This window comes from Balaenoptera musculus, chromosome 1 (assembly GCF_009873245.2).
Source record: "Balaenoptera musculus isolate JJ_BM4_2016_0621 chromosome 1, mBalMus1.pri.v3, whole genome shotgun sequence".
Classification (NCBI taxonomy): domain Eukaryota; kingdom Metazoa; phylum Chordata; class Mammalia; order Artiodactyla; family Balaenopteridae; genus Balaenoptera; species Balaenoptera musculus.
In genome coordinates this window covers 105,897,571-105,922,633 of record NC_045785.1, presented here as the reverse complement: position 1 = coordinate 105,922,633, position 25,063 = coordinate 105,897,571, and the positions used below count along the sequence as shown (strand labels likewise).

Here is a 25,063-nt window from a genome sequence, read left to right as displayed (position 1 = left end):
GCATTGGCTTCAACTTTAAGTTACCAGCTATATTAACCCCTAACAAAAGAGCCTGTTTTTTGAAGCTCTGAAGCCAGGCGTTGACTTCTCTCTAGCTATGAAAGTCCTGGATGGCATCTTCTTCCAATACAAGGATGTTTCATCTATACTGAAAACCTGTTGTTTGGTGTAGCACCTTCATTAATTATCTTAGCTAAGTCTTCTGGATAAGTTGCTGCAACTTCTGCTCAGCACTTGCTGTTTCACCTTCTGCTTTTATGTTAAGGAGATGACTTCTTTCCTTAAACCTCATGAACCAACCTCTGCTAGCTTCAGACTTTTTTCTGCAGCTTCATCACTTCTCTCAGCCTTCATAGAAATGAAGAGAGTTGGAGCCTTGCTCTGGATTAGGTTTGACTTAAGGGAATATTGTGGCTGGTTTGTTCTTCTATCCAGACCACTAAAACTTTCTCCATATCAGCAGTAAGGTTGTTTCACTTTCTTATTATTTGTGTGTTCACTGGAGAAGCACTTTTAATTTCCTTCAAGAACTTTTCTTTTGCATTCACAACTTGGCTAAGTGTTTGGTGCAGGAGGCCCAGCTTTCGGCCTATTTCGGCTTTCAAGATGCCTTCCTCACTAAGCTTAATCATTTTTAGCTTTTGATATAAAGTGAGAGATGTGACTCTTCCTTTCACTTGAACACTTAGAGGTCATTGTAGAGTTATTAACTGACCTAATTTCACTTTTGTTGTGTCTCAGGGACTATAGAAGCCTGAGGAGAGGGAGAAAGATAGGAGAATGGCTGGTTGGTGGAGTGGTCAGAACACACACATTTATTAAGTTCACTGTCTTACACGGACACAGTTCATGGCACCCCAAAACAATTAAAGTAGAACCATCAACAATCACTGATCACAGATTATCATAACAAATACAATGATAATGAAAAAATTTGAAATTTTGTGAAAATTACCAAAATGTGACACAGAGACATGAAGCGAGGAATAGCTGTTGGAAAAATGGCACGACAGATTGGTTCCATGCAGGGTTGCCACAAACCTTTAATTTGTAAAAATGCAATAAAACAAAATGCAGTAAAATGAGATAAGCCTGTATACAAGATTTTCTGTTTGCTGTCTTTCTTGGCTCATCCAGCAACAGTTAGATGAGCAGGAATGGACATGAGCATTTGCAGGCCAAATTGTGACTGTTAGTATGCTGGGCTGTTTTTATTCAAATGAGTGGTGTTAACTCCACAGAAATCTAAGTAGTCTTAGAGATAAATTCTTGCTTACATGCACAGTAAAGAAAGAATGTGAGTAGTTGAAAGTTTTATGGAGTTGGAGGACTAGAGTTTTTCAGAGGGATTGATTGAACATTGAAATTATCAGCTCTTCATCAAATATTTTTAAACATGCATTATTATTATTCTTTTCTGTCGACCATGGGGCCAAAGCTTTGTTTGCGTGAGTTGGCATAGATGTGTGTCTGAAGAAACAAAAGAAGGGAGGGATTGAAAACAAAACTACATAAAAATGGAAGTTTGGGGCTGTATTTCATGTTTTCTTTTACCCTTGATATTTAATAAAGATTATTTTCCTTCTGTTACCTTCCTCTGTTCCAAGGTTGTTGCCCCAGGCATGTTCTCTGGAAATGGGAATGATAGGCATTTACCATCTCCAGATTTAGGTATTTTCCTCACAGTGCTGGTTTCTTTGCTTAGCTGGGATATTCTGGGTATGAGCCTACAGTTTAGAACCTTTTGAGCTCTTGGGTTTAGACAGTTCTCAGTGATGTGTGAAGGAATTTTGAATTGAATATTGTCCACAGGTGAATAGGGTTTACTTTTGGCTGAAGATATAGAACCTCAGTGACCCAGATAATAATATAGACATGACCCAAATGTTAGGAACTTAGCCTGTGCAAACCCTGACTTCAGAACATTTAGTGCGACTTTGTATAAAGATTCAGACCTTCTGTCATCCATTAGTGTAGTACACTGATTATGGTGTTCCAGTGACTTGATTCTTGGGAGTAACATTTACTGCTACCAACCAAGGATTTAAAAAAATCCTTCCTGTGGGGAAGGATGCCCATGGGGAAATCTGAAGTCGTTCCCTGGGTTTTCCCCATTTGGTTTTGGGAAGTTTCCATGACCTTATATAATAACATATAACAATATAGATTTTTCCATTTTCATTTTTGACATAATTTTGTCCCTTATTCTTTCTGTTTAGGGTCTACCTCTAAATTAACAAACAGTAGAAATTGTCTACTCCATTTAAAAAGCATTCTGAACAATTTAAGCTAAAAGAACACTTTGTTTCTTTTGGGTGGGTATCAAGAAAATTATATATATTTATAAAATTCTTTTCCGGCAAGGGTACTTAAAAGCATGTATTTGAAATTAAAGGTTTTTTGAAAATAGGAGTTGTGCTTAACAAAATAGTCTTTTAAAAATTTTACAAAGGGAGCGTTTACTAAAAGCACAGGAAATTGGTGATAGGCAGAGTTTGTCTCTGATAAGAGAACAGATAGAGACCACAGAACAGATAATAGAATATATAAGACAATGGAATAATACCTCAGATTGGACTTTTATGACCACTAAGCAATACAGAAATATATAGTCCTTTGTGTGGAGAATAATTTAACTCCAAATATGATATAACTTCTTACCCTCTGTTGTGTTTTATTACACTAAGATCCTGACCCTTTTGGACATGAAAACCTTGTAACTGTTTTGGTCAGAGTCATTTTACAAAGGATTAGGTACTTACAGTGAAGAAATACATTGGAGCTATTTTGGACCATATTGGTGCTTATTGTTTTGTGGATGTGTATCAGTGTATCTACCCATGGGGAAAGTAGTACTGTACAATAAAAGCATACTATCACTCTAAGACACTGATGAAAGAAATTAAAAATGATACAAACAGATGGAGAGATATACCATGTTCTTGGATTGGAAGAATCAACATTGTGAAAATGACTATACTATCCAAAGCAATCTACAGATTCAATGCAATCCCTATCAAACTACCAATGGCATTTTTCACAGAACTAGAACAAAAAATTTCACAATTTGTATGGAAACACAAAAGATCCCGAATAGCCAAAGTAATCTTGAGAAAGAAAAACAGAGCTGGAGGAATCAGGCTCCCTGACTTCAGACTATACTACAAAGCTACAGTAATCAAGACAGTATGGTACTGGCACAAAAAACAGAAATATAGATCAATGAAACAGGATAGAAAGCCCAAAGATAAACCCATGCACATATGGTCACCTTATTTTTGATGAAGGAGGCAAGAATACACAGTGGAGAAAAGACAGCCTCTTCAATAAGTGGTGCTGGGAAAACTGAACAGCTACATGTAAAAGAATGAAATGAGAACACTCCCTAACACCATACACAAAAATAAACTCAAAATGGATTAAAGACCTAAATGTAAGGCCAGACACTATAAAACTCTTAGAGGAAAACATAGGCAGAACACTCTATGACATAAATCACAGCAAGATCCTTTTTGACCCAGCTCCTAGAGAAATGGAAATAAAAACAAAAATGAACAAATGGGACTAATGAAACTTAAAAGCTTTTGCACAGCAAAGGAAACCATAAATAAGATGAAAAGACAACCCTCAGAATGGGAGAAAATATGTGCAAATGAAGCAATTGACAAAGGATTAATCTCCAAAATTTACAAGCAGCTCATGCAGCTCAATATCAAAAAAAAACCCAATCCAAAAATGGGCAGAAGACCTAAATAGACATTTCTCCAAAGAAGATATACAGATTGCCAACAAACACATGAAAGAATGCTCAACATCATTAATCATTAGAGAAACACAAATCAAAACTACAATGAGGTATCACCTCACACCAGTCAGAATGGCCATCATCAAAATATCTACAAACAATAAATGCTGGAGAGGGTGGGGAGAAAAGGGAACCCTGTTGCACTGTTGATGGGAATGTAAATTGTTACAGCCACTATGGAGAACAGTATGGAGGTTCCTTAAAAAACTAAAAATAGAACTACCATACGACCCAGCAATCCCACTACTGGGCATATACCCTGAGAAAACCATAATTCCAAAAGAGTCATGTACCACAATGTTCATTGCAGCTCTATTTACAATAGCCAGGACATGGAAGCAACCTAAGTGTCCATCAACAGATGAATGGATAAAGAAGATGTGGCACATATATACAATGAAATATTACTCAGCCATAAAAAGAAACGAAATTGCATTATTTGTAGTGAGGTGGATGGACCTAGAGTCTGTCATACAGAGTGAAGTAAAATCAGAAAGAGAAAAACAAATACCGTATGCTAACACATATATATGGAATCTAAAAAAAAAAGAAAAAAAGGTCATGAAGAACCTAGGGGCAGGATGGGAATAAAGATGCAGGTGTAGAGAATGGACTTGAGGACACGAGGAGGGGGAAGGGTAAGCTGGGACAAAGTGAGAGAGTGGCATGGACATATATACACTACCAAATGTAAAACCGATAGCTAGTGGGAAGCAGCCGCATAACACAGGGAGATCAGCTCTGTGCTTTGTGACCACCTAGAGAGGTGGGATAGGGAGGGTGACGCAAGAGGGAAGAGATATGGGGATATATGTATGTGTATAGCTGATTCACTTTGTTATAAAGCAGAAACTAACACACCATTGTAAAGCAATTATACTCCAATAAAGATGTTTAAAAAAAAAAAAGCATACTATCTTAGCTTAGCATTCACTTGGAATTTTTATACCTATGTTTTCTGCATTTGCCGTTTAGATGTAAATTATTTGGTTTCCGTTCAAACCATTTAAATCAATTCTTACCATAATACACATGGCTTAAGATTCACGGGGGAGGGTGTTTCTTTATTCATGCAAATTTTAAGATAGGAACTTCCAAAGATGTTTTAGTTTTGTGAAGATTAAAAAGTATGGTTCCACTTTCTCAACTGTTCATCCCTGTTAAAGGCCAGGAAATTTGCACCATTTTTTCCTCCTTATTTTACTTTTCTACTCCTTACACAATATGAAATCAGAATTATTAGGCACAGTCACATTTGGGTATCCCCGTGCTTATTAAAATTGGAGCCTTGGAATATTTTAAACACATAAACCGATTGTTGAGTTTGTTAAAGGGTTTTTTCAAAGTTAGAGATAGTTAGTTCATTGAATATTTTATGAATATTGAGTATACCTGCTGCTTTCCAGGCACTGTTCTAGGTCCTGGTTATACAAAGATGAGCCAATCATGGTCACTACCTTTAGAGAATTTGCTCAGAGGTGGAGAGAAATTGGTGAGCCTGTATTTATAATGCATCTGCCCAAGATGTAAGGGGAGTACAGAGGAGGGTCATTTAAATCAGATTGGAGGGTCTCTGAGGGCTTCTTAAGGAAGGTAATGCTTTATTCGTGATTTGAAATATAAGTAGGAGTTAGCAAGATGGAGAAGGAAGAAAGGGAGGGGAACTGTTTTCCAGGTGGAAGAATGTATGTGTGTGTAGAGATGATTAATAACAAATTGTTCACATATGATTTATAAGTATATGTGTATTTTTCATATCTTGCATTTCATATGGAAGAGGAAGTCCATTTTCATCCCCAAAACTAAGAAATTAAAATTTAACTCATAAGTAAATTTTTTCTGCAGTCTTTAAAAATACAGCAAAATAAAAGAAAAAGAAAAAAAACACAGTGCGTAATATATGTTAACATAGTACAGCAAGTGTGCCAAATTTTGTTTTTTGCAATAAATCCAACATTATAAAATAGGACAAAAATTGGAATTTTTAAAATGAAAGATTATTATAGATTCACCAACTCACTGGGATGAATATCTTTATAAAACAAAAATGCTATTAATAATTTAAAAAATACCCTTATGTATAAATTCAGTTTTTTGTTGGTTATATTTTCTTAAATCAAGGCATACCTGCTTTTGAAAAGTAGTAATATTTTGCTATGAATCTTATAGCTTAAGCCTTAATTTCTGTGGGTCTGGTATCATCATCTGTTAAGTAGAAAACAAATGTTCTATTAGATGATACCTTTAAGGGGCATAGAAATCCTCGGAATGCTATCAGGAAAATAAAAATTAATATCTCCCTTGTTTTATTTATGTGCCTTTTAATCAAGGCAGATTTCAAGGAGGAAGACAGATGTTTCTCCATTTTGTTTTTCTTTCAATGTACTACTTGGGATTTGAAGCTTCTGCACTTCTTCTGTTTGTTTGGATTTTTTTTTTTTTTTTCATGGCTTAATCCCAAAAAATGGAATAAAAAATTTAGCGAAAGCTTTGTTGTTTGAAATTGCAGGGTGCTGAGAGACTTATTGCAAATCCCTGATGTCTCCCTGTCTGCCCTCAATTCTCCTATTTTTGGTAATAATGCAAGCAGTCATTTTAGAAAACTTTGCTGTGTTCATTTTACTGAGCCTCTTCCAGCACCATGTGCCTGAAGCAATAGCAGCCAGCCACAGCCAAGGTCCTAGGGCATAAACTCAGACTTCATCTTTCTCAAATGCTGCTACTTGAAATTTGCATAAATGTTGAAAAGAAAATTAAAAGGGCCTTCTGTGCCTCCTCTTCACATATTTTAGGAACCCCAGCCATTCAAGGCATTAAAATGTCTTTTGAGTCATCAGTGGATGTAAAAGCACAAACAGATGCCATCCTGCAGACAGAGGGAGCAGGATATGAAAAAAATCATGTGAGATAGACGACAGAGGCTTATTTGAAGAGGCTACAAAGCAACAAGTAATGCCAATTTAAAACGATTACATGTTAATGCAACAAGTGAAACACCTTTGAAGGCTGCTCAGATTACACCGGCTGGGGTGCAGACTTAATTACTCATGTTAGAGATTTCTAAAACAAAGGGAGGCTTTTAAACCAGTCATACGTAGCTGGCATGATACTGAAAAGCCCTGGAAAACCTAGGTAAATGCCTAGAGGAAGTTTTAAGGACAATTCCATTAAGTCTGGATATCTTGGGCCTGTCCCTAAATGGGCAAATTCCTTAGGCACTGGAACTGGTAAAAATCAATGACAGTTTATTCTGTTGTTTGCAGTATTTATATACAAATGAGGCTGATAAACTTTACTAGAACCTTGTCTGGACTGAGTTATACTTAGTGCTAAACAACAAAGGTTTGTGTTGTATTTCTTAAAGGTGCTGTCTGGAGTGATTCTGAAATTGATATTGAGAGAGTCTGCTAAAGGTATACAGTAAAAACAATTTTTATTTTACTCCTATTTATCTTAGAGTCATTTGGGTAGGTCATTTTCTATCTGTCCCTATTCCTAACTTCCCTAGAGTGTGTGCACCATGAGAATAGGAATTGTTTGATCCCTGTTTGATTTTCATGCAGTGCTTAGTAGAGGGCCACACTCAGAGTAGTCGTTCAACAAATAGTAAAAGCACCATATGAAAACTGAATGACATTTTTGCTCATATATAGTGTTATTTTACCTTTCATGAATTACTTCTCCCTGTGCTTGCAGTGGTATACCTTTTTTTTTTTTGAGCAGTGAGTGACTGCTTTTTGTAGTAGTTCAGGATATCTTTTACTAGACCTTTATTGGTGGCAACTGGGAAGAATTTATTCCATTTATTGATATTATGTCCTAAATTGCTTAGGGCTCTTCTATTTTTCCAGATTTCTCAGTTTGTTAAACTGGGGTTTGATTGATATAACAAGTTCCTCTAAAGCCACCATTTATCATGGAGTCAATAACAAAGAATTTAAGTACCTACTATGTGAGCAGTCCTTTTTTGGGCTCTTACTATGTGTCAGGCATTGTTCTAGGCTCTTTAAATGTATTAATTTAGTTCATTCTTGCCAGGGCTCTGAGAGAGATTATTTTGTACATGAAGAAATGAAAGTACAAAGAGGATACAGAGATAGATAGTAAATGGTGGGTCTGGAATTCCAACTGAGATCCTGATTTCAGCATTTACGCTTTCAATCACTAAACTATATTGCCTCAAATATACAGAAGAGAAGAAATGGTTTCTATCACCTAGGAACTTAAAAGTGTAAAAGCCGAGAGAGTTAGGAGACAGTACAGAATTAAATGCTAAATTGTGAGTTATGAGTGTTACAAGGGTAGGGGTTGGCCTGTGAGGACAGAAACGTCCAGGGGAAGCTTTGTGGGCCAGGCAGAAGGTGAGCTGGGCCTAGGAGGACAGAGCAGAATTTAGATTGTAAAGTGGAAGTGGCAATCAGAGGAAGCTGAGATACTAGTGGAGGCAAGGAACTGAGTTCACAGTGGTCTGTTCAAGCAAGAGGCTGCATTCAAAGCGGTTCGAGGTGAAATGCTGGGCGCATAATGTAGGCTGCGATCTTGAAGGCCAGGGTGAGGGCTTCGACTGGAAGAAGGAAGGAATGACTCATCCCTGGAAGAAAAAGTGCCACGCTTGGCTCTGTACCTACCGAAGGTACTGCAGCCACCTCTCAACTGGTTCTTCTGAAGCCAAGCTGAGAATAAGTTCTGAAAACTAAGAACTGAAAGCCACTGCAGATGAGCGAGTGGTGGACTGACACTTGTAACATTGTCATTCTGGAAGGTTAGATGGGATTAGAATAAAATCCTTACCATTTGTGGGGGAGCTGAGAAAATGAGTGGCTTCGGCCTAGTCTAAAATGGGGTGACTTGCATAAGCTTATATAAGAAAGGAAGAAAAGCCTTCACACACTGGAACATTTAACAGTCTTGACTTTTTTCAAACACGGATCTGGTTGTGTTGCTTTCCTTGCTTAGAGCTGCCCAGGAGTTCACGCTCACCCTTAGAGTAGAAGCTGTAATCTAACCCCTGCCTGCCTTCCTTGCTGTTTCCTATTACCCTCCCCGTTGTTTAATAATTTCTAGCCATACAGACATGGAATACCAGTCTCATTCCATCTCCAGGCCTTTACGCTTGCTGTTTCCTCTGCTTGGGATCACTGTTTCCCCATATCTTCATGATTCTTGTTCATTTAAGTCTTAGCTCAAAGGAAACCACCTGAGAGAGGCCTTTCCTAGTCACTTTATCTAAAGTAGGTCCCTACACCTCCAGCCTTCCTGATTACGTTGTATCTCATAACTGGGTTCTGTTTCCAATAGAATCTATCACTTACCACTGTGAGATAATAAATAAATTTACTTATTCATTTTCTGTCTTTCCCTAGTAGAAATAAGGTTCATGAGGACAGGGACTTTATTCTGTTAACCATGGTTTCGCTGACATCAGGGCCTGCACCTCACATAGTAGATGCTCTGTAAGTACTTTTTTTTTTTTTTTTTTTAATGAATTTGGCTGCTCCCTGAGGCTTGTGGGATCTTAGTTCCCCGACCAGGGATTGAACCCATGCCCTCCGCAGTGAAAGTGTGGAGTCCTAACCCCTGGACCTCCAGGGAATTCCGTCTGTAAGTATGTTTCTGAGTATTGGAAGACTAGTCCCCAAATATGCAGTACAGAAAATGTGTGAAAATTGGAAATATTCTAGATATTGTGTCACATTGCCAAGTGATGGAGTGATGAAATTGGAATCCACTGCTTCTTTTTGTTTTTGCCCCTTTTGGGGGCAGGGGGCACACACATATATGAGATTGATATTCGTCAGCCAGCATTTATTGAGTAACCCTTGTAGCTTAAGATGAAAATTCGGGAAAAAGTCACTCCTTTTGTGAGTGACCGGTTTCTCTGAGTCTATTAAAACATCAGTTTAATGTCTAACTGATACGATGGAACATTTCACTTTTTACTTTACAAATATAAAGCTGCTTTTAATTTTATTGTTAAATTTAAGTGTTTTACGTTGGAGAATAAAGTAAATTGAATTTTGAAGTGAGATCTTTTCCAGCCTCACTCACTGTCATGGTTTTTAGTTATCAAAGTTTTAACTTCTATATTTATGACCAATAATTACAGTATTCATTTAGAAATAGCCTCTGAGCAAAGTTGTGAGTCTCAAATTTTACTTTTTTGTTGTTGTTGTTGTTATTCATCCAGGCAATATATTGTCGTCTAGATCATCCAAGACTTCTGGTGGATTATATAGTCTTAGGGGATTCCTTAAAGTGGCCCATCATGCCTTAGTACAGGTGTTGTCTGCAAGTGTGGCCCCTCAGAGCAGCGGCGTCAACATCACCTGGGAGCTTGTTAGGCATGCACATTCCCAGGCCCCCTTTAGACTGACTCACCCAGAAACTGGGGGGGTGGAGTCCAGCAGTCTGTGTTTTAACAAGCCCTCCAGATGATTCTGATACACACTAAAGTCTGAGAACCGTGGCTCAGTAAATGTTAAAGGTTCAAGGTAGCATGATCCTACGGATCAGCCAGATGGCATTAATTATTAGCCTTGTGAGCCTACCTCCTTTTTGGTCCCTGAATTTGATTGGTTCACTAAGGCTAGGCTGTGAAGTTATTTTCTAGATTGATTGCCACATATTGACTTTAGGTTGTTTGTATTTCTCTGCACCTGTCACTGTAATGATCTGCCAGGATGCTTAATAGGAACAGACTGTGATTTTTTTTTTTTTTTTTTTTTTTGCACCCATGGCTTTCTGAGTCATGGGTGGCTGGCTCCTTTTGTCCTTCTGGATAGATTTCTCTAGGTACCAGGCATGCCATTCATCTACTTTTAATGAGGGAGTTGTCACTGTTGGATCACAGGGAATCCTTCAGCAGCATTTAGTTTACCCCAGTTTGGTTTACAGGTTGGGAAATTGAGCCCCCATGAGGTTGTGCTTTTCTTGCAGTAGTGCAGCTAGTTTGTGGTAGAGCCAGGGTTTCAGGACTCCTGACTCCCTCCACTGCCCCAGGATTCCTGCAGGGGGGAGGCCAGAGCTGTGGCTTGCTCTGGGCCTGCGGGACATTCCTTTCCTATTTAAAGAAAAAAGCAAATAGAAAAAAAGTCAGGAAGTTCTCATTGAAACTAATAAAAGTGTCTAAAGAGAATAAAAAAATCAGTTTGAGAACTTTGGTATGGAGGAAATAACCTGACATTAACTGTTTTAATTATAGTTGTTGCATTGGGCTTATCAGTGTGGGAAGAGGGAGCATTTGAGCCCTACAGGGAAGTGGGATATGGACAACAAGATGACCCTCTTCCTGAATATGCCTGCTCGGGCTGCAGCCTAGTGACTGCTTGTGTGATACCAATAGCTGTCATGGAGACGGGGCTGGACTCAGTAAGGCCCAGCAGTGTCACAGCTAGTGCTATGGAGGAATGCCCCATGAGGAGGCCTCTTAACCTCCTTGGCCTTCACTTTCTAATACGTGGGTATAATGATACCTATTTTGCCCCTCTTGAGAAGAAAAATGTCAGATGGTGGGAAGCACTGTATTACTGTAGTTAAGAGCACAGCCTCTCTCATGAGATCCAGACTCCCTAGGTTCAAATTCTGGTTCTTTCACTCACTGTTGTGACAATAGGCGGGTCACTTATCCTTTCTGTGGGATGGGTTTAATGAAATTAACTACTTCATAGGGTTGTTGGGAAGACTGAATTAGTCTGTGTAAAGGGCTTAGAACAATACCTGGTATTTAGTAAGTGCTATGTGTTAGCTGCTATTGTTATCACTAGTTTTTAAAAATATTACTACCTCAAGAGCTGAGATTTTTGTAAACATGTTCTCAAAGGGTTTCATCACTTGATAACAGTACTGGGCAAATAGAAGGCTCTTATGCAGTAATTGTTAATGGAGGATCTGTTCTAACATCCAGCTTGTGCCTGGGCCCTGCTGTGAGAAGAAGCTGGTTTTGGTGCCCCGGAAGGGCAGACCTAGAGCCTCTGATATTGCAGTTTATTCACAGAGTGGTACGCACAGAGGAAACTCAAAAGTGGAGACTTCTCGGTTTTGCTTTCAGGTATTTATACATGAACCATCCTAGGAGATGAAGAGCTTAATAATCTTCCAGAAAAAGTTCATGGACTTCAATTTTGATTTTCATTGTTTGACAAGGTTTCTTTCTGTCTTGCCCTTCCAATTGTTATTAGTATTCTTGATAAGCATTTTGGTGATGAAAATTCCAACTCTAAAAGCTAAACAATCAAGGTACTGTAATTATCCAGCAAATGAGGCTTTGGGTAGCCTTCCTCCTCTTCTGGCTGAAATCAATGAAAGTTTCTACTATTGCTGTTTATTTCTGGATAGTCTGCTTTTGGGAGGGATTAGGATGATGAAGTACCTTTTTATTAAAGGGACTAGGGTTCAAGAATTTGAGAATTATTGTTTTATTTATATATATATATAATTAACTTTTCATTTTCTTTGCTTTTATCCCCCCTCCTCTACAATCTCTATTTATAGTCTACTCCCCATCTTTGTGTGAGCCCCTTAAAGTTAGAGATTATGTTTTATTCATTTCTCTATGAATTCCATTTCCCCTTTTTCCTCTGGATCTTAATGTAGTGTCTGGTACACACTAGGCTCTCAAATATAGTTTGTTGAATGAATATTATTGATGTTTCTGATTATTTCTTGAAGTGGCCTGTTTTGAAACTTCACCTGAGGCTTAAGTAATTCATTAATATCATGGTGACCTAGTATCTACCCAGGTCTTCCTAAATATTCATTGATGAATCCTTACATTGCTCATCTGAAGTATCCAAATCCCAAGATGCTCATGGCATATCATGGATAGTATAGCTTTAATTTTCTTAGTATCATTGGGAAATAGGGATATAACAGCCAGAGAGATAGAGGCACAGAGAATTAAGAGTATCATTCGGGACCACAGAACAGTTATCGTGGGAAGAGACTCTTGGGATGAGCTTCTGTACTTCTGTGACCGCAGGAGCCAAAAGATAAAAAGATGATTAAAACTCTAAAGGGAAAGCTAAATCAAGTTGGATATGGGAATGAATGTTGACCTGGATTGGATGATGTTTCTTTGATATCTGAGGGTTATGATTAGTGACTTATTTCTAATGTGTATTTGTTTTCGTTTCTAGCATTGCAATGTCGGGACGGCTATGAGCCCTGTGTAAATGAAGGAATATGTGTTACCTACCACAATGGTACAGGGTACTGCAAGTAAGTTTTTCTCTGTTTTTTTCCTTCTTTATGTATTTTATTTTTCCTCAATAGGAAATTGGACAAGATATGGTAATACTATTCTATTTTTAATACTTCTGTGAAATGTTACTGGTTCTCTAACTTTTCTGATGTAGTTTTTGTGGGGGATGAGGATGTGGATGTCAGATAAATGGTTAATAAGAACTTACTGTCTTATCTTTTTCATCATGAAAAAGACTTTCAGTGAGTAGCTAGTTAAATATAGTGAGTACATTCTTTTACATTTTTCAGTTTAAGGCAAAGCCTCAGAATCGCTTCTCAACGTGTTAGCCGTGATCTTGTTTTTAAGTCAGACCAAACAGATGTTAACTTTAATTCTGCCTACTGTAAGTAAATACTACAGCCATGTGAAACTTTTAAATCTAATATAAAAAATCAATTCTGAAAGAGAGACTGTGAGAGAAGATGCACACATGCTTGTAGGGATGGGGTGGGGAGCAGGGGCTGTGGCTGAACGTCATTATATAGGTTTAAAAGAATAAGGATGAGGAGTAGATAGGACTAGGGGGTTTAGGCTAGTCCTCAAGAGCATTTCTTTTCTTTCTCTCTGATCATCCTCTAGTGTAGCCATACTTTTTGTTTGAGGAAACCTGTGAGGTAATCTCATAAATTGCTTCTCTAGGTTGCCTATGGATAATTTTTTTCCCCCTTCAACCTCAATTGAAAATTTTTGTTAGGAACATGTTTCCATTCTGTTTCTTTAATGGAAAATAAGATTTGGTAATATGACATTTATCTTCTTTAACACTTTTATGGGATATGTTTGTTCTTTGCTTTGGTAGAAGTATTTGCTTGATAAGCATTTTTAAAAAATTAATTAATTAATTTATTTATTTTGGGCTGCATTGGGTCTTTGTTGCTGCGCACAGGCTTTCTCTAGTTGCGGCGAGCGGGGGCTACACTTCGTTGTGGTGCGGGGGCTTCTCTTGTGGAGCACAAGCTCTAGGCACGTGGGCTTCAGTAGTTGTAGCACGTAGGCTCAGTAGTTGTGGCTCACGGGCTCTAGAGCGCAGGCTCAGTAGTTGTGGCGCACAGGCTTAGTTGCTCCGCAGCATGTGGGATCTTCCCGGACACAGGGCTCAAACCTGTGTCCCCTGCATTGGCAGGCAGATTCTTAACCACTGTGCCACCAGGGAAGCCCTTGATAAGCATTTGAAGTGAGTTTATCCAACATGGTTTTGTTTCTTTTCTGGATATTTAACTGAAAAACATAACTATAATAATGACATTTTTCCAATCAAGTCTATTCTGACAACAGGATCTAAGTTCTTTAATGTTACGAGCAAGAATTTTCCTAGTCAGAAAAAATTTTCTTCACCAAAGTGAAAATATTTTAAGCTGTGATGACAGTAAAGCTTAACAATAGGTTGTTTGGATTGGAATAAATATAACACTGGAAATGAAATTTTTTATGTAACTGATTATGGGCTGTTCACTTAGTTTTTCTAGCTGGGAAAAAAATCCAACCAAAAACATGTGATGTAGTCTTCTCTAAGAATGGAAACACAACTGGAGATAATAAGGAAAGGAACTTAGTACCTTAGAATTGGCCACTGAAATCTTGTTAATCTCTTTTTGGCATCTGGTGTCTTAGTTACTTGCTTTATTCTATTATTTATCTCTCTCGTGGTAGTTAACCCATTATACTATGATCATTTGTTGATGTGTTTGTTTCTCCCACTAGAGTGTGAAGTCCTGGTCTTGTGTGCTTTTGCACAGTTAATGCCTAGTACAGCGCCTGGTATGTAGCTAGCACTCAACGATATGTTTCTTGAACCAAAAGTGCTCAGTAGATATCATTCACATGTCTTTAAATCTGTTTGTCTTAAGTAAGTAGAAACTGGTCCTTTCCTCTGAGAATTTTGTTGGCTTCATGTAGCATTCAGGATGGTAGTACTATACAGAGAGGCAATTTAGTTCTATTTAGAGATAATTCAACTTGGTGACTTATGTAGGGAGAATTTCAAATACGTTCTAAGTGTTGGCCTACATATTTGTGGTCTGACATGGGGAAAGAGGGCTGTAGAGGAGACCAATCTCTGAGCACTTACCAGGAATGGACACTAAGGGTCATTTTGGGGAGAAAACAGATGTGTGAGCTGTTAGTCTCAGACTCTGCAGCCAAGGTGAGAGAGACAAAGTTGACCCTAGGTTTTGGAAGAAGCGTTGCTAGGAAACAGGGAACTCACTTTGTGATTTACAAAAATGGAGCTGCCTGAATTCTGTCCCTGGATACTTGTTAATTATTGATGGGGTGGGTTGCTTATGGATATAGTTCTGAATATAGTCCTGGACATCCCTCAGATGTCTTCCAACCCTGTTGTGAGGGAAAGAAGCTTCTAGAGAAAAGGAGAGTAAGGGAATAAAATGGGCAAGGCGATCTTTTCGGGAGACCGATGTGAACAACAAAACTTGTAAAAAGAGAATGTTTCTCTACTTCAATAAAAGTAATGTTAGCATCTTCAGGAGTATCAGTGTCAACATAAGTGGACACAGGAAAAGCAAGAACAATATCAGGGAAGCCAAATCAGTCATTCCACAGTGCCATGCCAGCCAACCTCCACAGAACGTTAAGCAAAATTTAAGTAAAAATAACATTTATTTAGCAGACCTTTCAGTATATCTTCACCGGCTTTGCTTTTTTTCCCTGGGGAAAGAAGTTACTCCAGCTTGCTCAGTAAATACTATTTTCACAAAATGGTAATAAATATTAGAACACTTAGAAGGTTTATAAAAATTACATCAGATATGCAGGACATATGATTGTCTTTTTATTCATGAGATTGCTTACTGGATTAAGAAAAGAAAGCTGAGGCCAAATTTTTTTTACTGGGGTGGGTGGGTAGGAGTTAATGGAAAATATTTTAAAGTAGAAGGTGTCTGACTGTCTCTTTAAAGAGCATAATGTTATTGATTCAGCTAAATTATAATGGTTGTTTATGGAAGTTACAGAAATCCTTGGTAAGATCACATAGACAGATGAGAATAAGTACTTTTAAAGGTTAGTTTTGTACACAGCTCAACTGTTTTTTCTAACTGTTAAGAGTCTAAGTACTCTATCAGTCTGTGATTAGATTGGGAGCCAGACAAGGAGAACCGGTGTAATCTTGCATAAAACTCAATTATTGCTCCTAAAGAGTTGTTGTCATATCTTAATAAAGCCCTCTCACTACAGAGAGATAAGGCATTTCATTCTCTCGCTTGTCCTACTGGGAGGTGTAAACACATAATTAAATTTGGCTGTCATTAATCACTTTCAAGTTGTTTTCTCAGGCTTTCAAATATAAACCATTCCAAATCCCACTTTGATTAAAAATCGTGGGCAACTCAAGTTCACTAGAATGTTGGGGGTGGGTGAGGTTATGATTTGTAAAATTCACAAAATGTGTATTTTTAAGGACGCATCTCTCATAGTTATTTAAAGTCCTTGTTTGCCAGTTCTTTAACATCTGGCTTGTCTTTGGATGTGTTTCCATCAACAGCTCTTTCACTCGACTGTGGGTACAGTTTCCCTTTACTTCATGTTTATGGTAGTTTTTTTTGTTTTCTGGACATTGTGAGTGATGCATTTTAAACTTTATCTTCTACTAAAGAATGTTACTGGAAGATCACCTTGATGCTATTTGGGCTCTGCTATGGGGGGGTCTGTTTTGCTCTTAGTCTGATGGTGCGTCTTGGTCTAGACTTGGGCTCTAGATATAATCCTTACTCCCAAGGTATGACCCCTCAGTGGGTTCAGTGGAAAGCGTGAGGTTTTTACCATATTCTGGGGTGTATCCCAAGCCCCTCTAATTTGGTAGGATTTAAAGTAAAACCTCTGACTCCCCAGAGTCATGCTCAGTTTTTCAGCCTTCCAGCTCTTGCTTTCCATTGTGTTCCTAAATATCATCTTGTTGTGGAGTTATATTACATATTTTAGGGCTACCTCCTCTGTGGTTCTGTTTTTTCCAGGATTTCTCCTCCTCAAATTTCAGCTACTTTGACAATTCTAGACATCTTTGACTCTTTAGCTCAGTAAAACTTCCATTCTCTGCTTGCTTTCTGTTTCTCTTGTGCTTCATGAACTGGGGAATACCTTCAGGGAACAAGGTGTATAAATGCATGTTTCATATATGTAGTTTGTTTTTTCCTTCGAGCCTCATATCCCTTCTAATTTCTGCCCGCTTTGATTGCTCTCTGGTACCTTTAATATTTTGTCTGGAGTTTATAATTATTATGAACGGGAGAGTTGATCTAAGTTACTCTGCCATTATTTTTAATGGTAAGAATTATAATTTTAAAGGAGTCTTTCAAAGTTTTCTACATACCACTTAGGAGGTAACTAGCACAATATTTGTTAAACAATGGAAAGTCACCATGAGCTATATAGGTTCCTGTGGATGGGTGATTGCATTTGAGAATCTCTACTTTTTGCCAAAGTATCTAACTAGAAACTACATTTTAAAGTAAATTATTATAAATAGAAAATGTTATAAAATATAACCGTGTCACATTTTACCTAAAATTTATCTATTAGCTATAAGAAACATTAAACTTTAACAACTAACAATTTTCCTTGCCAGGATTAGAGAGTAGTGTTGGTGGTCCAGGCCTCCAAAAGCCATCCAAGAAAACTGGAGCCATTGCCTTCTTTGTCCTCTTGATAAGTTTCTGTATAGTTGTGAGAGAATACAATTACTCAGAATCTTCCAGAGCCTTGCTTATAGTAAGTAGAGGATGCGTTATCAATGTTTGTGTTGTGGCCGTACTGCCCTAGAAAGGCATTTTCAAAAGTCATGGCTGACTCAGCATTTTCCCCTTTCACTCACCTTTTTGGTGAGTGCTGTTCAAGGGCAGATCAAAGAAATGCACTGGGAAAAATATCAACTGTTAAATCACTTTCTCTTTTTCTGCTGAAACTGGTTCTGCCGGCAAGGTTCCTTCAGTTGAGATAAATAATACTTTAAGGCAATAGTTCAAAAATCAAAATTAATGCAAAAATTATGATTAAAAATATCCAAATTTTTTAAAAAGATAAAATCAGTACTGCTGATTTTTTTCTTTTGTGCCAGGCTCCTGTATGGTTCATTCTGGAACTGGTGAGTGGATTAAGGCATCTGGAAGAGCCCTGCTTGGTGACATGGAGAGGACAGGTTTCTATGCTAGATAGACTTGAATTTGAGCCCTAAATCCTGTCAGTAATTGGATCTTTTGGCAAGCTGAAGAATATTATGCTAGCTAATATTTATTGAGCACTTATTACATTACTAGGCTGTGTGCTCAATTAAGCTCTTTACAGGTATTATTTTAGTCCTCATGTAAGGTAGAGAATCTTGATATCCCTGTTTTACCAATGAGTATATGGAAACTCAGAGAGATTAATAATTTGCCCAAGATCACATAACTCTTAAGTATCTGACCTGAGATGTGCTCTTTGAAAATGTGCTTTTGCTCTGAGTCTCAGTTTGCTTATTAGTAAAATGGGACAAAATTACCTATTTTAAAGTGGTATCTCAAACAGGACCTTCTGAAAAGGAAGTGTGGAACATTTGAAAGTATATAAAAGGTAGCTTTTCAGATCAGGATTATGATTAAAACTCTATATATAGTTCCTGAGTTTAAAGTAGAGACATAGGTAGGCCTGGGCAGCTCATAATACTACATAATACTAGAGTATTGAACTTGCTTGTAGCTACATGAGTGTACATGGACCAGGCTTGGCTAATGCTGCAATTCTGAGAAGTGGCCTTGCACTTGAAAGTTCAGTGCAATTAATGCAGATGAAATATAAGAAGAGAGCAGTGAAGGTGGGGGTAGAGGATATTGTGTACTAAAATGCTTTTTAGTAGAGAAAACTAAACTTAAAAACTTGAAACGTCTCCCTTCTTTTTCCTAATGGAAGATGAGCAAGTCCAGGCAGATTTTATGCACCTGTGAAACTGAGACAGGTTAAATTCTACAACTTCTGATAAATGGTGCTGCCAGCACAGAAGTCACAAGTTGTTAAACATAGTGCCTTATACTTGCATTGCGAGTTATAGATGTATAGATAGATGAATGTCCTGTGAGGCTTTCCTTGTTTAGGACTTGGGGTCTGGACCCTTTAACAGTACCATTTCTAAGCTATTCTTCTTATTAACACTTATGTCCTTGAAAACTCCTTTAACAAATATGTTGTGTCCCTGAGGAATTTTTCATAAAGGAAGTCTTGATGAATAGCTTCTTATCAATATATAACAACAGAATTCTCATGTTCTTTTCAGCTGATTTTTATTCTTTAGGTTGGAAACTTTATAAACTTCAGTGTTAGGTAGAGAAGTAGGAGAAGGTGGTTCTTAGGCTCTGCCTGTATCCTTTTGCCTGTCTTGGGTCACTGCCAGTAAGTTAAATCAACTAATTTTGGCCTGCAAACCTGGCATGAATAGATAGAAGTTTAGCTAGGCTTCTTTCAACACCATCCCCAGGTTAACCATAATCCTAAGTGAAGTTTCTTTCTCATTGTTCCATTGTGGCATGTCAGCACCATTCATTTCGTATAGTAATTCCTTTATCCCCTTTTTTCTTGTGACTAAGCAGGATGAGAAACATTTCTCTTTCTCGATCTGGAGTAATTAATTAAATCCTTCATTTAAAATTTGGCTATCTGTCTTTCATCAAGGCTAGCAAGATTGAATACAAAGGGATTGAAGAAGTCAGAATGTGATAAAAATGTAATTATCTAAAAATTTCCAAGTGCTTTTTTCTCTGTTAAGCTAGCATAAATGTGTGGGCGTGATGGGGGTTTTCATTAAGTCCTCTTCACAACATCCTGTTGCTAGGAATTTTGTAGGTAGAAATGAAGTTTAGTGTTTCTTCCACCCCATCATGTGAGAGTGTGTGTGTTTTGTGTTTTGTTTGTGTGTGTTTGTGTGTGTTATGTGAGTGTTTTGTTTTCATATTTGTCTTAGTTGTGTTTTATTTTACATCTCAATGTAAGGTAATTTACAGTTTGTCTGGGGCTTCCCAAAGTTTTCTGTATCCTATTTATCCATCATCAATAATCTTCACTAGCACTTCATCCTCTGTGTCCAAAAATGTATTACTGACTCTTATACTGATGCCTTCAGCCTTCCCTTATTAATGCAGTTATCTTCTGTTTAAAATGTTCTTCTTCTAAACAATCTCCTACTTGGACATTTATGAAAAGACCTTTATGAAAAGAAAGTGAAAGCAAAGACTAATAAAGGCATTATTTAAGTAACAGGTGGTATTACTCAGGAAACACATCCAAATGGAACATTATATCCATTTTTTTTCTTCATATAAGTATGAGGAGAAGGTAGGTGTTAATAAGAAAAGAGCCTGATTAGACCTTATGTAGAATAGTAGCATTTAGGGTACTTGAGTCTGTATAGATTCAGTAACTTTCCTGCAGTTACTATATGTATAGTCCTGTATCCTGAACTCTGAAAGTAAGACTCTGAGGCACTTTAGGATCCTCACTCTTTGTCTTGGTCTGCACAGACCAGGTGGCTTAACCAACAGACATTTATTTTCACAGTTCTGGAGGCTGGGAAGTCCAAGATCAAGGAGCTGGCTTACTTGGTTCCCTGTGAGGACCTGCTTCCTGCTTTGTAGATGGCCACCTTCTCACTATATCCTCACATGGTAGGGAAAAAAAGCTCTGGTCCCTTGTCTCCTTTTAAGGGCACTAATCCCATCACGAGGACCCCACCCTCATGACTTCAACTACCTAATTATTTCCCAAAGGCCTCAGCTCCAAATGTCATCACATTGGGGATGTAGGTTTCAACATAAGAATTTTGAGGGGGCACACTCAGTCCATAGCACTCTTCAAAGGAAAGTTTAATATTCATCAAACTGGTGTTTATTGAGCTGGCTACTATGATTGAGCACTGTGCTGGGTGTTGTGAACAGCCATAAAGGCCGAGAGGAGGCCTGTGCTTTCTGACTTTCTTATTCAAAAGTACCTGTACTGGGAGTGTCTGCTAATGAACGTTGTGCTTTTCCTGCGTAAGACATGGTGGCAGTCCTCTGATGTCTTGCCATCTTGTTGGGGAGATGAGACATATATGTGTGTGTGTGTGTGTGTGTGTGTGTGTGTGTGTGTGTGTATACACACACATATATACATATATATACACACACACACACATATACATATATATATATACACACATACAGTCTATAACTGCCCAATGGAGCAGCACAGATGATAAGAACTATGGAGATTCAGACAAGGGAACGACTACTATGGGACAGAAGACTACAATCAGAGGATTTTTTTGTGGTTCACTTAGAATCTGAGAATAAATCTGAGAATATTGACTGTGTCTTAGGAGATGGATAGGTAGAAGGCCGGAAGTAGAGAGACTGAGGGGACTAGAGAGCTATTATTAACTGGAATAATTGTTACCAATATCTTCATCATTTTTTTCCTTAATGACATAGTTTTAAAACTTTTCTACATCTTAGGTGTTCCCTTCTGTCTATACTTCAGTTTGTGTGAGGTTTTACTAAACTGGAATGTGGATTAATCTGTTTCACAGTGATAGATAGCTGATTTAAAAAATCATTCCTTTAGCACATGCTGGCTTGAATGCTAGAAGATACACTGTCTAGAGTTAGGGGTGAGTGGGGAGACCGGGGACAAGAAGAGAGGGCAGCTGGGAGCAGTCACCTGTCCTCCCCTCCCCTTTTTGGCCTTGACTGTTGAGTCTTGTGCTGCTTCCAGAGCAGAGTGACCAGGTAGGCTTGTGGACACCATTTGCAGGGAAACTCAGAATTCAAGAATCTCTGAGGCAAGAAAAACAATGGGTTGGGATAGGAGGAGTGATGGAAAAACAGAGACACCAGGGACAGGATCGGCCTTCACATAAGGCATAGCGCATTCTCGTAGCTGAGAATTTAGGTGTTCCCACCTCAGATCTCTTCTGTCCAGCATATCATTGGCCTGATCCAGTTCAGTTCAGGGATCCAGAGTAAGCAAGCATCTGTTAGCCACGTCTCTGGTTACCCCAAATTAGCTCATGTCCTTTACTGCTTGTTTCCTCTGATTATATAGTACATATCCAAACCCTCAATTATCCAGAATAAACCAGGGAGGCCTATTCTATGTGGAAAACATTTGACAGTGGTTATGATTTTTTGCCTTGACCATGGTAGTGCCTTAGCCATTTAACCACCTGTCCCTTTAAAGTTTTGAAATGCTGGGGTTCTTGTTGTGTAAGCCAGAGACATCTCCTTGGGTAGTTATTTTACTGGGTAGCTTGCCCCTTCTGAAACCTCACTCAGCCTGAAAAGTACCTCAGAAGCCTCTTTGACTTTAATTTTTCTGTCTTAGTCCCATTTGTATATAATATTGTGGTGTCTGATTCTCTGTCTCATGTTGTTAAAACTCAATGGCCTTGAATTTCTGGGTCACTCTTAAAAAAGTGGACAGAGCTTGATTACTAATGAAAAGTTGACTCATTTCCTTCCAGGCAAAGGTTGAGACTGACAATCAGAGTTTATAATTAGTCTTCAGAGAAGCATACTCTCTAATTATGGGATATCACCTATTCTTTCCTAAATTTTATAAGAATTAATGAGAGCATCTTGAGCTGGGGAAATGAGTAAGACAGGTACTTATGCTGTGTTGAGAGGATATATAAAAATTGTATCTGGAAAAAGGTCCTACATGACTTTAATTAAGTGATTGATTCCCTGCAAGTTTAAATTTGGTGCATCTCTTCCCAGACACACACATTGGTCATTTTTAGTCTTGTGAAATTTTTCAGTAGATCAGATTCCATAAAGGGACTGCAATGTCTACCACCATTCTGTGCTGAAGAAAACAGGCTCTCATGTTGGCCAGATGTCTTGGGGAAGATGGTAAGGACTTTCTTTCCCAGTTAGGCTCAGGGTTCCTCGTTATTCTCCATATCTTGTTTAAATACATCACTCTTTCTCTTTTGCTTATTCTTTGCTTCCTTATGCTTCCTGTGAGGGATTAGCTGAAAGTGTGAGTTGTACAACAGTTCATTTACACAAGTATGTATTGAACTCTCTGTGCGCTTAGAAGGATGATAGTTGGGCAGTGTGAAGGATATAAAAGAAGAGACACAGGCACAATTCTTGCCCCAGGGAGCCCCTGCTTGGAGTGGGTTGATGGTTAAGACATACACAACCACTGACCCCAAGCATTACCATCAGCAAACATCATTACATTCTCGGGCAGTATTGCTGAGGGAATTCAACAGCCAAAATTGTAGAGTCATCATACTTAGGAGGTGGAAGGGATTTTGTCGATCACCTTTCCCACTCATCTTGTTTTATATATGAGGAACCCAAGGCTTAATATGTTCAAGTGACTTATCCTGTATTACATAACTGATTAGAATGTAGAGTGGGACTAAAAGCTGTTTCTCAGTCCCCATTAGGTGACCTAAAGATTCAGCGCTATTTCTTTTCATTTTTGGTACCAACCCTCGAGGAACAGGGTGAATATATAGGGAGAAGGGGAGGAGAGAAGGAGAGAGAAAAGCAGAATTAAAAATAAACAATTTAGGGCTTTTATGAGGCAGTTTGAAAGACCAAGGATTTTAACTCTAGCTATACATTTTATTTTTTAACATTCCATGAAACAAAAACAATGTGGAAATTCTTTTGCATTCCTTCTAAAGGAGGTATTTAATCCTCCTAAAGGATATTAATGTCCAAGGGGGCTGTAGAACATACCTAATGGAATCATACAATTTTAGAGTTAAAGGGAATATTAGAGATTATTTGGCCTAGCATCTTGTTTTAATACATGAGGAGGCTGAGGCTCAGAGAAGTAAAGTGGCTAATTCAAGGTTCACATCTGGTGGAAGAGCCAGGGCTGATCTAGAGGAAAGGTCTGTGGGGAGCCGCTCAATCAAAAGCTCTGAGAACATGCTAAAGTCTTGGGTGAGAGTTTCTGTAAAACAATATACTAGTTATATTTTTATTCTTTTTTTAAAAATAAATTTATTTACTTATTTATTTATTTATGGCTGTGTTGGGTCTTTGTTGCTGCACGCGGGCTTCTCATTGCAGTGGCTTCTCTTGTTGCGGAGCACGGGCTTCAGGCGCGTGGGCTTGGCTCTGTAGTTGTGGCTCGCGGGCTCTAGCGTGCAGGCTCAGTAGTTGTGGCACATGGGCTTAGTTATTCCGTGGCATGTGAGATCTTCCCAGACCAGGACTCAAACCTGTGTCCCCTGCATTGGCAGGCGGATTCCCAACCACTGCACCACCAGGGAAGCCCAATATATTTTTATTCTTATTCAGATAAAAAACAAACTAAAAATAACTACATAGCTATCTATCTATCTATCTATCTATCTATCTATCCATCCTTAGGTATGCCGTAAGTACGTCTCACCTACCAGTAGACATGGGTTTTTTAAGCAGAATGGTGCAGGAGAATGTAGCCACATCAGGCATGGCTTTGCCTTGACTCAGTTTAGTAAGTGAAGTGCCTCTCAGGATGCATTTATCTTCACTTTGTGTGAACTTGAGTGCATACTTTCAGGATTCTTGCTTGATATTCAGTTTCTTTGGTTTGGAAGGCCACAAATCATTGTAATATCTTAGATTTTTTTGACCCTTTGGGCCATGGTGCCATCTTTTAAAGGAAGTAGCAGCCCATCTTTTAAAGGAAGTAGCGGTTTTTGTCTTGAGTCACCACATTAAGGTTATACACCATAATTTTTTTCCTTGATGTTCGTTATTTTTATTATCTTTGGTTCTAATTATGCAGAGGTATGACAATTGACAATGATGATTCTTTGACCATTGGATTGCCTTTCTGAAATTAAACGCAGTTCATAACAAGTGCTCCTAAAGTGCCCTGACTTCTAGTAAACAAAAAAAGTTACCTAAATTGTAAGCACATGTTTTGAATGTGTTTTTAGCCTATGTGTACTTTAATGCTGTCCTGGCCTTAGAGCAGGGATCAGCAGACTTTTTTCTTCAAGTGCCAGATGGTAAAGGTTTTAAGCTTTGCTGGCTAAGAAGCAA

General features: G+C 38.3%; 1 protein-coding gene across 3 annotated transcripts in view; it reads left to right on the top strand.

The window, feature by feature from the left end:
- The window catches only part of NOTCH2 (notch receptor 2), a 182,036-nt gene that overhangs the window by 43,286 nt on the left and 113,687 nt on the right, over positions 1 to 25,063 (top strand). For all 3 annotated transcript variants that reach the window (XR_005019250.1, XM_036846441.1, XM_036846449.1), the window contains exon 2: positions 12,940 to 13,021. Coding sequence is in view for 2 of the 3 variants with exons in the window: in XM_036846441.1 (XP_036702336.1) it covers positions 12,940 to 13,021 (82 nt within the window). In the remaining variant the exon portion in view is untranslated. The remainder of the gene's footprint in view (positions 1 to 12,939; positions 13,022 to 25,063) is intronic.